This window comes from Miscanthus floridulus, chromosome 5 (assembly GCF_019320115.1).
Source record: "Miscanthus floridulus cultivar M001 chromosome 5, ASM1932011v1, whole genome shotgun sequence".
Classification (NCBI taxonomy): domain Eukaryota; kingdom Viridiplantae; phylum Streptophyta; class Magnoliopsida; order Poales; family Poaceae; genus Miscanthus; species Miscanthus floridulus.
Genome location: NC_089584.1, coordinates 85,996,867 through 86,009,742, shown reverse-complemented (window position 1 = coordinate 86,009,742; position 12,876 = coordinate 85,996,867). Strand labels below are relative to the sequence as shown.

General features: G+C 47.9%; 2 protein-coding genes across 4 annotated transcripts; one reads left to right on the top strand and one right to left on the bottom strand.

Moving 5' to 3' along the window:
- The first annotated feature begins 326 nt into the window (after positions 1–326).
- On the top strand, positions 327–3,301 carry LOC136452507 (probable protein ABIL1). Of its 2 annotated transcripts, XM_066453117.1 has the most exons (9): positions 343–757; positions 937–1,019; positions 1,749–1,899; positions 1,984–2,083; positions 2,178–2,261; positions 2,345–2,417; positions 2,517–2,566; positions 2,673–2,755; positions 2,928–3,301. In XM_066453117.1, the coding sequence occupies exons 1-9, from the start codon at positions 650–652 to the stop codon at positions 3,081–3,083; spliced, it is 888 nt and encodes a 295-aa protein (XP_066309214.1). In that variant the 5' UTR covers positions 343–649; the 3' UTR covers positions 3,084–3,301. The 2 variants fall into 2 exon arrangements, with proteins under 2 accessions (XP_066309215.1, XP_066309214.1); XM_066453118.1 differs by lacking the exons at positions 2,345–2,417; positions 2,517–2,566 and having other exon boundaries at positions 327–757.
- A 1,142-nt stretch (positions 3,302–4,443) lies between these two features.
- On the bottom strand, positions 4,444–11,805 carry LOC136450176 (calcium-dependent protein kinase 1-like). Of its 2 annotated transcripts, none has more exons than XM_066450523.1 (8): positions 10,906–11,802; positions 10,154–10,297; positions 9,904–10,056; positions 9,213–9,328; positions 8,947–9,114; positions 5,558–5,685; positions 5,369–5,468; positions 4,444–4,807 (listed from the first exon to the last, which is right to left on the bottom strand). In XM_066450523.1, exons 1-8 carry the CDS (start codon positions 11,624–11,626, stop codon positions 4,721–4,723), a joined length of 1,617 nt encoding a protein of 538 aa, XP_066306620.1. In that variant the 5' UTR covers positions 11,627–11,802; the 3' UTR covers positions 4,444–4,720. The 2 variants fall into 2 exon arrangements, with proteins under 2 accessions (XP_066306620.1, XP_066306619.1); XM_066450522.1 differs by lacking the exon at positions 4,444–4,807 and adding an exon at positions 4,834–5,077 and having other exon boundaries at positions 10,906–11,805.
- Between the last annotated feature and the right edge of the window lie 1,071 nt (positions 11,806–12,876).

The following is a 12,876-nucleotide window of genomic DNA, read 5'->3' as shown; positions in this document are numbered from 1 at the left end:
TACGGACGAACGAACGGACGACATCATCCACGCGACGGAGACACGGCGCGCCCGGCCGCAAGAATCAAGATCCATCCACCAGTGCGCGCCACCACCAATGGCAGGTATACTAGCAGACAGCCTGATCGACCGACTGGAAACGGTGATCAGGCTACTGACTCCACTGGACTGGATTCCCCAATCCATCGTCCGGCACCCGCCCGCCAATCAAATCTTGCCGCCGCGCCACTCCTCCTCACGCCATAGACTGACTGACTGACTGGACGGGGACCTCCTACTCTACCATAAAGTTTACCGGCAACCACCACCTCGTCGCCATCCGATTCCGCGCCCACCTCACCGCACCCGACTACCTGCCCCGCCTCCACGCTCCCCGTCCCACTCCTGCACCGAGAGACACGTCACCGTTCCGTTTCGCCGCCACGCCAGTACACCACTCGGCACTCGCTGGCTACACCTGGAAATCCCGGCTAGCAAAGCGAGAGCAGCCGCACCGCGCGAGAGGCGTCGCGTGTTCCTTGCTTCGTCCTCACGTGCCTTGGCCCTTCCGCTACCCCGTATCCGTCCTGTTCCCGCCCCCGCCCCGAGCGAACCGGCGGCGGCGTGTCGCTCAGGGCTCAGGGGAAGGGGAGGGCAGAGGGTAGAGGCGATGCAGCACGAACCGTGGCGGCCTGGCGCTGAGCCCGCCTGGATGGCCCCGACCACCGTCGACGAGGCGTCCATGGAGCGCAGCAAGAGCTTCGTCAAGGCGCTTCAGGTCACCCCGCACGGATCCGACCTGATACCCGTTTCCACTAATTCATTCGTTTTTCTTTTCTCTTGTTCGATCGAATTGGTGTGCGAAGATCCGGGTCTCCCGGGAGCCTGGACTGCCCTCGACTCGATCCTTGCTTTATTTAGCGCTTATTAGCTTACGATTGCCGCCCGTGATTGCAGGAGCTCAAGAACCTGCGGCCGCAGCTCTACTCGGCCTCGGAGTACTGCGAGAAGTCCTACCTCCACAGCGAACAGAAGCAAATGTGAGATGAGATTCCTCTTGACTCTGGTCCTTTTCTCCCGGAATTTCCACGTCCGTGCGATTTTCTAAACCAAATGGATGGATGATTTTTCTTTCCGGCGATAATAAATTCAAGCTCCTGGCAAGTATGTCTACCTGTTGGCTGTTGCTCCTAGTCCGCACCGGTCGCTTGAACGTTCCGGCTAGTGTTTTCTTTTCTTTTTTTCATTTGGTGTTACAGGTCTGCGAGCTAGGTTTCTAGTGCAGTGGAATTAGTTCAAAAGGGTATACCGTATACGGTATACCTGTCTAGGAAGTAAAACTGGGCGTATGCAAAGTACATCAGTTGATTATGGAGATTATATGTTACAGGACTTGGGGAATCATCATTACGAAAAAGTAAAAGGTTATCATGGGCTGACAGGGTTTTGCAGAAGTAAAATTTTGGAGTTTTCGGGTTGTTTACTTCAGTTTCTTTTGGAGGTCCACCTATTAGTATCTCATGCTCCATGGAATTGCAGTCCCAATGGATGTCTGGTATCTGACTGCACTGCAAAAGCGACTCCATAGCTATAGAAGAACACGGGGGCACTGCAACTGCAAGTATATGTGCCGTTTTTTCGTGGTGCTAGACGGGGTGCTTGCCCTCCTGCTAAACTGAAGAACTTTCTGCAAAGTAATGAGTGTGCTGAAGCGGAACACGTCCACTTAATAATTCTCTCATCCATTTTCCCATGCTTCTTGATATCAGGGTGCTGGACAACTTGAAAGATTACGCTGTCAGGGCCCTGGTCAACGCTGTCGACCATCTTGGCACAGTGGCCTACAAATTGACAGACCTATACGAACAGCAGGCTTCAGAAATATCAACCCTCGAGTTGAAAGTAGCATGCTTGAACCAGGTACTACAGCTGCCATAACACTGGAATTTGTTGTCATCGTGCAATATATCGTTAAAGCTGACATTTTGATTGTTCAATGTTTAGCAAGTCCTTACCTGCCAGACATACACGGATAAAGAAGGCGTTAGGCAACAGCAGATGACGGGGGCTGCCAGAAGACACCACAAACATTACATCGTACCATGTAAGGGTTTGTTCAATAAATAAGCAATTCCGGGGTGAAGGAAATGCTAAATGCGTAGCTACTAGCTAACCTTTTGACTTTCTCTCCGAGCTAGATGCGGGAAATAAAAGAATGCAGGCATTTTCTGATATGCAAGCCGATGCTGATTTTGACTCAACGCCAAGGCCTTACTCTTCAGGTGCAGCTTCTTCCTTCTGTGCAAACATTTCCAGTTTTGGTACTAAGCACTTGGTGCACTGAAACAAAGCATTTTCCCTTCAGCAAGGACCCTTCAGTGGCATTTGGTTTCCGAGAAAAATTCGAAAACTAATAGACCAGATCAATCCGAATCTGCGTAAGTCAGACATGTCTCTGGTTCAGTCTTGCTAAATGGGGCATTTGCTCCCCTAATACTTCTTCCTGTGTGACACTGGTGTCATCTGCTTCGTTGCAGCCAAGGAGAAACAAAAACTACTAAGCCTTCATCAAGTGGTTTCCGCCTTGGTATTTAATTGCTTATGTTTACTTTATGTTTGTCTTCATTTGGTGGATTTTGGCATAGCCTATATGTAGACAGCAGATACTTAATCCGAAGCTACCTGTGTTTCAGGCAAGGAATCATCTGCGTCTCCCTTGTCCAGGAATGTGCAGTCCAACATAACCAGCTTGGATATTGTTAGTGTAGGAATGAAGGTAAACCTACAACAAGATACAAAATCGACCAGTTTCCGTTATGTAAAAAAAAATATGATAGAAACATTTGCTTAAAGATTAAAGCTTGCAATTTATTTGATAACGCAAATGTTCATCATAGAGGATAATCATGTGCTCCCAAGCTACACCAATCAACTTCCTGCATTTTCAGGATCAGCCCACGACCAGGCATTTGTTATCATTCAGTTCTTTGGACAACCCTAGAGGGCGTCAAATCCAGAAGGCTCCGCTTCGCACAAAAAGTATGTTAGCTGCTTTCTTTGTCAAACACAGATCAGCAAAGATGAAAAACGTCTCTGTTCGTTGATCAACTGCAAGCCAAACCTGTAGTTTGCTCCAGCCAAACCAATGTGGAAGTGTTAAGGACATGGAAGCTGTATACATGTTTGTATATGGTATTTGGGTCTTGTATATTAGTGCTCTAGAGATAAACCTTTTCAATCTGAGTCTTAATGGCATCACTGATGACCTAAATGTAATGATTTATATGGATATATACAATAATAGTTTTGTACTTCAGTGTCATCTGCCATCTCACTAGTCACAGTGTATACGGAATGTAAAAGGAGTACAGTACACCTTTTTCCTGCCAGAAAATAGAAATACGAGGTGGGTGGTCCATCTAATTAATTGATTAAAGTATGTGTATTGCTGGAGTTGCCTCAAGTGCAAAGTGGAAAATGCAAGGAAACAACAGTGTACTCCCGTGGAAAATTTAAAGAAACAACAGTGTACTCCCTCTGTTTGAAAATATATACGATTCCCGTGTAGTAGGGGCGCACAGTTCGTAGCTCGGTTGTGTACCATTTATGCAATATCGAAATTTGAATCAATATACTAGGAAGGTCAACCGGTGGACCTCCTAGGGCGCTCGTTAGAGTACGTCGTTTGTATGGTTAAACTCTTCTTCTTAATTACAACGATGCGCAAATTTTGCGTATTCAAGAAAAAAAATGATTTTGTATCACATAGTAGATCGTAAGTAAAGTAATTATTGGTCAAAGTCCTATAATAACAAAATAAATTGCATGTTATCATCTCAAATGGTAGAAATTAGTTTGTTTTAATTTTGTCTTAAGTCAAACTTATCTGACTTTAACCGAGTTTATAGAAAAATACTTACCATATCAAATTAGATTCATTAAATCTACCATAAAATATGTTTATATTGTGTTTATTAGATAGTGTAGATGCTGATGTATATTTTTTTTATATAAATTTGGTCAAATATAGAGAAGTTAAGAGAGAGAGAAACTATCTATAATTTGGAACAGAGAGAGAGTAGAAGTTAAGAGATAGAGAGAAAAAAGTTCAATAGAATCTAAGATAAGCAGAATCTAAAGGTCAAAATATGCTCCAAGAAATAAACTCAAGTCAAAATTACACCTAAGAAACCTTTTTAGAGCATACAACAGGTGCCTAGACATGATTCTTTGGGTGGTCGTCTAATCATCTTCACCCAAAAAAGAACGTGGATGGATCAGCATTTCACCAAGGCCAATCCAGAACCAAGTTACTGCTAATATTTATTCAGAAGTAATATGGCATTGCCTGATCTGATCGCTGAATACCATTTTCCAATGCCTGCGCTAATATAAACGATTACGAGGACCACAACACATGATAACAATTCACAGGTGGCAACACTCTGAGAGGACAACCTAAAATGAAAGGTGAGGAAAGCATCAGATCGAAGCAGCAGAACAACCCCAAGGAGTACAATGGGAATAAACATTGCCACCCATGAGTCCATGATGCTCAAAGCATCTAAGTACGGGTCACTACAACACCACCCTATTTTGGTACAGACTGGTCCGGGCTGCAGAGACATGAATCTCAAATTACGGAGTCTTCTTAACGACTGTTCCAAAAAGAAAACGGGGCCAGGATTATGTCTACGGGCAGATTGTTCTTGAAAGTATTCAATGAAATTGTACATGACAGTTAGAACATGCGCCTCCGATTTGGAACAATCTCAGGGCTGTTGTTCCTCATCATGGCAACAAACTCCTGGTAATTAATTCTTCCATCCTGCCAACAGGGGAAAAAATGGGAAAGTTAGCATCTGATGAATTGAGTTAGGCAGCCTCTGTTGAACTTTTGAGTTATAGCTAAGCAAAAGGGTTACTGGTCTTCGACATTCCTGATGTAGGTTTATCTGAGAAGGTTTGTAGAGATTGTGGACATCTGCTAATTTATCACCAAATCCAAGTCAAACTGGTAGTCTCTCCGTGAATTTCCGTTCACCAGTTTGATATTGTTTAATTCATCCAATGTGAACCCATTACTACATCTTTTTTTCTAAAAAAAAAACTCATTACTATGTGAATGCGTCCATAATATATAAGATTGGAAAAACATTTTAATCAGCATTTTTTAACACACAAGCCCCCACCACGTCAAATCTTGGGTTCTTCTTTTCCTATAAGAACTCATTTCTAATTTCTATATTCTAGGAACATGTCAAAAAGCTGAAGTCAACAAGTAACATGCCACATAACTGATGTCAGTGAGGTGGGTTTTTTCAGTTGATTGATTTAAATATTTATAAGAGCTAATCTTTTACTTGAACTCTGTAAAATATATACTCACATGGTCCGTATCTACTTCAGCAATGATTTCTTTTATTGTTTTGTCATCTCCCATCTCATACTTCTTCAGAGCTTCTTCCAACTCATCTACTGTTATGTATCTGTACAGAAAGATTTAAACAGTGAGGAAATCAAATGGGAACAGTCAAGATTTGCAGAACAAGTCCAACCAAAGTTAAAATGAAGTTACCCGCTGTGGTCCTTATCAAAATATTCAAAAGCTTTGAGTATGTGGTCTTCCTTCTCCAATCTATTCAAGTGCATTGTGGCTGATATAAACTCCGCATAATCAATGGTACCATTTCCATCAACATCAGCCTGTTCATGGAATTAAAAACACAAATAAAGAAACAGAATGGTATGTACTTGATATGGAATGGCTACGGATAGATGGATTAGCAGAGAAACCCAGGATAGCCAACGTTTCTCGGGGACTACCTTAGGATTTCTTCTTGCTTGATTACAATCAATACCGGATTCTCTCTTTTATAGAGACAACTTACTTGACCCCTAAGTAATATCCTAACCGAATCAATCTATCTTATTCATTTCCTAACAAACCAAACCAATCTAATCTAATCTAATCCGGTACTGTCCATGCGCTACAGTACCGCGTGGGCCCCTGGTCCGGCTCCACTTGCCATAACACTACTCCACCCCTCCAAGACAGCTTGTCCTCGAGCTGTGGCCATTGCTAGGGGTTCTGCATGATGAGGTTGTAGGGCACAGCAATGCGCTTGGCATACGCGAAAACCTCGTCGTCGTCCATGTCGCGTAGCGCGCGGATGTTGCCCATGACGGAGCGGACGTGGTGCACCGCCTCGACGACGTTGCCCATGCCGGCCTTCCCCTTGGTCCGGATCATGGCGGCGCCCTCGCGGACCTTGTGGAGCGCCTCGCCAAGGTCGCGGCAGCCGCAGACGAAGGAGATGCAGGACGTCGGCGGCGGGGGTCAGCACCTTGCTCTTGTCCACGTAGTCAACGCCGACGGCCTTGGGCTGCAGGGACGGCGCTAGCAGTGCTGCGTCGTTGTTGTCGTACGCCGTCACCACGCTGCTATGGATCAGGGTATGGGTCGTCGGGGTCGGAGATGGCGACGACGTCCTGGCCCTGTCCCTCCAGTGCGGCGGCACATAGCGTTGAACAGCGTTGGCGCCCACCGAAGCGGCTACCAGGTTGGCGTTCGCGCTGGCATGGCTGGCAGCGTCGATGGCCATGTCGCCCTCCAAGGCCTGCACAGGAAGGCGGGGGCGGCTGAAGGCGACCGTGGCGGCGGTGGGTGTCGCTGCTGCCCGCACTTTCTTCTCTTCCTGGAATTTCTCCAAGCGCGCAATGCGCTCGTCATGCGAATTCAACCGCTTGTTAATGGTGGAGAGTTGCGCAAGGATATAGTCAAGCTTGGCATTGATGGCCGTAGGATCGATGACGAGGCCGGCCATGGATGGCGATGCCTCGGGACTGATGTTGTGGACTCTTTCGTAGGCCGGCAGTACCGGCGCAGGGCCAGGCGTGCCGCTTCCAGCAGTGGCTAAGACGCCTCTAGTTGTTTTTAGAAGTCAATAAGTTAGGAGGATTTTTAGGATCTCAGCCTTGGTTTGTTAGGAAAGCACCTGAACTATAAAGGTGGCTTAGAAAGGATGTAATCAGTTATCGAAGAAGAATAGAACCTCCCGAGCGGGTGGGGTTCCTCTTCGACGGTGGCTGCGTGCGGTTCTGCCGCTGCCGCCGCCGATAACTCCACCGCGCCTCGCTACCCTCTCCGTTCTAATTCTCAGTCTCAGCTCCTTCTCCGTTCTCCCCTGCGTACTCCACGGCGGCAACGCCGTATCAGGCGCCGCCGAACTGTTGACAGCAGAGGCCTCCGCTTGGCGCTGCTCGAACGCCCGCGCGAGGCTCATGGCCTTCTGAAGATTGGCGGGGTGCTGCATCTCGACGTCGTGGGCCAGTGGCTGACCCAAACCTCCCGTGTAGAGGTCAATCACCGTCCGCGTGGCGAGGTCGTCACAGCGCGCGAGCAGGGCCAGGAAGCGCCGCGAATAGTCCTCCACGATGCTTGTGCGGATCAAGGCCTTGATCTCCGCGATCGAGTTGGTGCGGATCGGCGGCCCGAAGCGGAGGTTGACGAAGTCCACGAAACACGGCCACAGAACCATGCCGAAGTTGCGCTCCATCTGGTAGTACCACTCCGCCGCGGTACCGTCGAGGTGCAGGGATGCCATCCACACCTTCTCATCTTCTGGAACACGATGGCCGTGGAAGAAATTGTCGCATTTATTGAGCCAGGTCAATGGATCCGACTCCCCATTGAAGGTGGGAAACGGAATTTTGGGTGGCCTGTGCGGCTCGCGACGTCGATCGAGGTAACGGCCTCCACCGCGGTCGTAGTCGCGATCCTGGTGACGGTCGTGGCCTGCTCGTCCGTAGTCGCGGGCGCCCCGGCTGAAGTCGCGGGCGTCATAGTCGTCGAAGCCGCGGTCGGTGTAGCCGCGCCCACTGCGGTCAGTGTAGCCGCGGCCGCCGCGGTCTTCGTAGCAGCGCTCGCCGCGGTTGTCGTAACCCCGCCCACCGCGATCATCGTGGCCGCGGCCGCCACGATCGTCGTAGCCGCGGCTGGGGAAGTCGCGCTCGAATGCGCCACGAGCGAAGCGGTCCCGGTCGCGAAGGGCGCAGTCGCGAAACGAGGCCTAGGCGCTGTTGCGCTCGATGTCGTGCGCGTCGTCCTCCACATCGTCATCGCCACTGTGGTCGTCGTTCCCGCCGGCGCCCTTGCCGTCGTTGGTCTTGTCGGTCTCCACGCGCGCTACACGAGAGTCGTGGGAATTGAGACGGTTGTTGATGGTGGTGAGTTGGCCCAAGATGCGATCGAGCTTTGCGTCCATGGCCGCAGGATCAAGAATGGTGCCGGACATGGAAGTCGATGCACCAGGGATGGTCTCTGATACCAAATGATATGGAATGGCTACGGATAGATGGATTAGCAGAGAAACCCAGGATAGCCGCCGTTTCTCGGGGACTACCTTAGGATTTCTTCTTGCTTGATTACAATCAATACCGGATTCTCTCTTTTATAGAGACAACTTACTTGACCCCTAAGTAATATCCTAACCGAATCAATCTATCTTATTCCTTTCCTAACAAACCAAACCAATCTAATCTAATCTAATCCAGTACTGTCCACGCGCTACAGTACCACGTGGGCCCCTGGTCCTGCTCCACTTGCCATAACAGTACTGAACTACTACAATAGTTCCATCAACAATGTCCAGATGTTTGATACATCCATAGCAGTTTCACATGTTCGTTACTCCCCATGTTTCCTTTCAAATAATTGTGATGTTGTGTTATTCATTCATTAGAAAACACCACAAACTGTAAAAAGAAGTTTTTATTTGAAAACAGGAAAACAATGTGGAGTCAAATGTCCAATGCAGTCCATGACAGTTGCTTTCAGTTCTCCAAGTGGGAGATGTGATTCGGTAATTGGGATAGTAATAGTTAAGAGAAAAAAAGAATTACTGTAAGGAAATTACGCATCAACAGAAAAACGACGAAGCATATGGATATGGAGGATGAACATACCGCCTCCATCAACTGTTTGATTTCTGATTCAGAAATTTTAGTACCAAGTTTTGGTAAACCAGATCTTAGCTCTTCAAGAGTAATTGTCCCACTGTTATCTGTATCTAGGGATCTGAACATTTCTTTTAGGCCCATAATCTCTTCATCTGATAAGTTCTCAGCCACAACCTGGTTAAAATTAATGAAGATGTTAGAACTATCTGCTCCTTAAAATCAAGTATTTAGCAAGGATAAATCTGTGGAGTCAAAGTCAATCAGACAATCACCTTCAATGCAACTTTCTTAAGCTTGTTCATTGCCCTGAACTGTTTCATTCTACCGATGACAGTAATGTCAAGTGGCTTATCTGGAGCCTCTCCATCCTCTCTAATCCATGGGTGGTCTGTATGCTCACAATATTAGACTGATAAACAACACTTGCGAATGAATAGTCAGTGTCTCAGTTCATGTGGAAAGCAGATAGGTCCCTTTTTTAGAAAGAGAGAAAACAAACAGGTATTTGATATAAAGAGAGAGAAATCAGCAGTTTCTCTGGAATATTATAACTATTATCACCACTTAGCACTCTTGTACTCTCTGATACAAACTACATGTCATTTAGGTGAAACTTTGGTCTACAATTTCTATGAAATATGAAAATTCAAATAAAGATGATTAAATAGTATTTCTATGAAACTTTGGTCTACATTTAGATGATTTAATAAATACTTTGAAGGTGCTTTCATGGTAAATCTAATGACATCTATCTTAAACCTTTATATATTAATGGTCAAAGTTAAAAGAACTTAGACCAGCAGGAATCTTAAAACAGCATATTTTGAACCGGAGGGAATATCAAAAGGCACAAAATTTGGAAGAAATTAGGAGGCATGATTGCTCCCATTTGCTACTAAATGACTACATGAAACATGATTCCACAACTAGACATACAAAGCAAGAGAAGAGCAGTTGTCTTACTCAAAATTTCAGCAGCAGTCAGGCGTTCTTTTGGGTCTTGTTGCAGCATCTTCTTAACCAAATCCTTTGCACCATTAGATATTGAAGGCCAAGGATCAGAAGAGAAGTCAATGTGACCACGCAAGACGGCATCAAATATGCCATCCTCATTCTCTGGTGAAAGTAAACGATGAAGTGAAGGAAACAATCAATTGCGTACGAGTGACAGAAGGGAAGAGAAGACTGAAATGATATGTTTAAAAAACATTACCTGCCCAAAAAGGAGGAACACCAGACAGAAGGATGTAAAGAATAACCCCAGCACTCCATATGTCAGCCTCTGCCCCATAGTGCCGTTTCAGTACCTCAGGAGCAACATAATACGCACTTCCCACAAGATCCTTAAACGTCTCCCCTGCATCATCCATTATGGATTCTCATTCAGTTTGCTCATGTCAATATGCAAATAAACAAACCATTTCACTTGTTAAGGTTCAAAACAAAAGGGATAATATATAGAGAAAAGACTAAACATCTAAGCCCCACAACAAATCCTCCACGAAACCAACATTTTACAAAGTGAATAATCCCAATTTTATCCAACAAAATCAGGGTGTAATTTCCCATTTTGTGTAATGCAAGCATTTGACACAAGTTTGATCTGTTATGCTTCCTTCAATTAAGGACCGATGGTGAAAACAACGCAATGCCTAAAGAGTAAACCATGCAAATCTACAATGCCATCACAATGTCACCTTTGGAACAAGTTTAGAGTCAAATACTTTGGAGTTAAGCTGGATCCCTCATATATATACTAACATATACAGAACACGCAACAAGGATGGTGAATAATGCCATTTCCATATATAGACACTCATTTTAGCAATGCTGGGTCTGAACTCTGAAACCGTCAAGCCCGGCAACCGGGTCAAGTCAAATCCACATCCACGTCTAGTCAAACATCTTAAAAGAATATGGTAAGATCCATATGGAAGAAGGGATGCAGTCAAATCAAGCACTCACCGTGCTTGAAGAAGACGGAGAGGCCGAAGTCCGTGGCCTTGAGCGGGGAGTCCTCCTTGTTATTGAGGAACAGGAAGTTCTCGGGCTTGAGATCCCGGTGGAAGACCCCCATGGAGTGGCAGCTGTGGACGACGGCGACGATCTCGCGGCAGAGTGCAGCGGCGGCGCGCTCGGTGTAGTGGCCCTTGGCAATGATCCGGTCGAAGAGCTCCCCGCCCTCGCAGAGCTCCATGATGAGGTTGACCGAGTGCCTGTCCTCGTAGGCTCCCCGGAGCTCGACGATGTTGCGGTGGCCCGTCAGGTGGTGCATGATCTGCACCTCCCGGCGCACGTCCTCGATGTCATCGCGGTGGACGAGCTTCCGCGTCGCGATGGACTTGCAGGCGAAGCGCTGCCCGGTCTCCCGGTGCGTGACGAGGTAGGTGACCCCGAACTGGCCCCGCCCGAGCTCGCGGCCGAAGGTGTAGATCGCGCGCACATCCTCCATGGGCCGCCCCAGCACGCGCCCCCCCGCCCTCGCCCCCGCCCCCGCGACCGCCGCCGGCTTCGGCTTCTGCTGCGACTGCTGCGGCGGCGGCGGGGCCTGCTGGTACTGCTGCTGCGTCTGCGTCTGCGTCGGCGTCGGCGGCGGCGGCGGCTGGGTCTGAGGCTTGGGCAGGGTCGACGAGGCCGGCTGCTGCTCGGCGGCGGGGCGGTTGTAGCGCGACGCACGGTTGCCCATGGCTGCCTGCCGGGCTGGGGTCTGACGAAGGGGGAAGGAGGTGGCCTCGACCGAAGTGGAAACTGTGTGGAGAGGACCGGGGAAAACGACCTGCGCTGCTCACAAGCGCGTGGGTGAGGCTGCGTTGGGTCGTGGTCCGTGGGGGGCTTGTTTGCTTCGAAGACTGGGAATCTTGCCTGGCGCAGGCACCTCACCCAGGCCGTCGATTTCCGGCGCCTGGGGCTGGATCGACCTGCCTGGGCGGCGAAGGCAGTGTGCGGTGTGCCGGCGTGCGAGCGCGAGCGCGACAGGGCGTGGCGTCGCGTGTGGGCGTTTCCGGGGATGGAGAACGCGAGGGAGCCGGTGTCCGGTGAGGTCACGGTGGGCCAAGTGGCCGTGTGAGCGAATGCGTGGTGGGGACGGGAGCGCGACGGGGCCGTGGGGTCAGTGGCGTCTTGTGCTTTTGCTGGGATGCTCCTGGTCAGCTGGTGGTCACCGTGATTTCTTTCGTTCGGTTTCCCTTTCTGATTTGTTCTGAAAAATACGGCCAAGCCAACAGGGCGCGGCGTTCGCGACACTGCCCGCGTGGGATATTTTTCTGGGTAGCGACAGGGTTGGTCCGGGTCCACGCACGGCTGCCACGGCCGTTACCCTCGGCTGGATCTTGCCGGTGTTTTTTTTTTTCGGTTAACCCAGCTAGTCTCGTCTCAGTTGGCAAGGATAGGCTTCCAAGCATGGGAGAAGAGTTTTGGTTCATTTGAGTTAGGTCTCTTTAGCAGGATTTTTTGGTATTTCTCAAACGAAAAATCTTATCAACTCTGCCAAATGAGCACACGTGCGTGAACAAACCAAGTCAAAAACGTTGAAGTCAAAGCCGTGTTGGGAAGAAGAGGGAGAGACAGAAGCTGATGCCACTAAATTATGGTTTTTGGAGAAATCCAATCCTATTAAAGAATATAAAAAGAAACCGAGAGAGCAAGCAAAACTACCAAATGTTGTGTTTCTTGCCTAGCTAGGCAAAGTAAGAAGTGGCAATGCAACTAGACGTGTCTTGTGCTTAGAATTTTAGAAAATGGAGCTAAATTGGATAGATAAAAGAATGTCATAAAATGGGATTATCCACCATTAGGAATAAGCTAAAATACTTCTAAGTACATTTCTAGAGTATAGAACATAAATAATGATATATTTAGAAGAAATAACGTATAGGACAAAATTCATGTGTTCCGTTGTGATATCCGCTATCATCTTTCCTGTGAAACATGATAGGT

Excerpts from the sequence above, each read along its gene's own strand:
- LOC136450176 (XM_066450522.1), bottom strand. The coding sequence starts at position 11,626 with ATGGGCAACCGTGCGTCGCGCTACAACCGCCCCGCCGCCGAGCAGCAG. Across the intron at positions 9,329-9,903 it reads GACTGCTGCTGAAATTTTGA|ACCACCCATGGATTAGAGAG; the intron begins GTAAGACAACTG and ends GTGAGCATACAG. Across the intron at positions 5,078-5,368 it reads CTGAAGTAGATACGGACCAT|AAAAAAAGATGTAGTAATGG; the intron begins GTGAGTATATAT and ends TTTTTTTTTTAG.
- LOC136452507 (XM_066453117.1), top strand. The coding sequence starts at position 650 with ATGCAGCACGAACCGTGGCGGCCTGGCGCTGAGCCCGCCTGGATGGCC. Across the intron at positions 2,418-2,516 it reads CCAGATCAATCCGAATCTGC|CCAAGGAGAAACAAAAACTA; the intron begins GTAAGTCAGACA and ends GCTTCGTTGCAG. Across the intron at positions 2,567-2,672 it reads ATCAAGTGGTTTCCGCCTTG|GCAAGGAATCATCTGCGTCT; the intron begins GTATTTAATTGC and ends CCTGTGTTTCAG.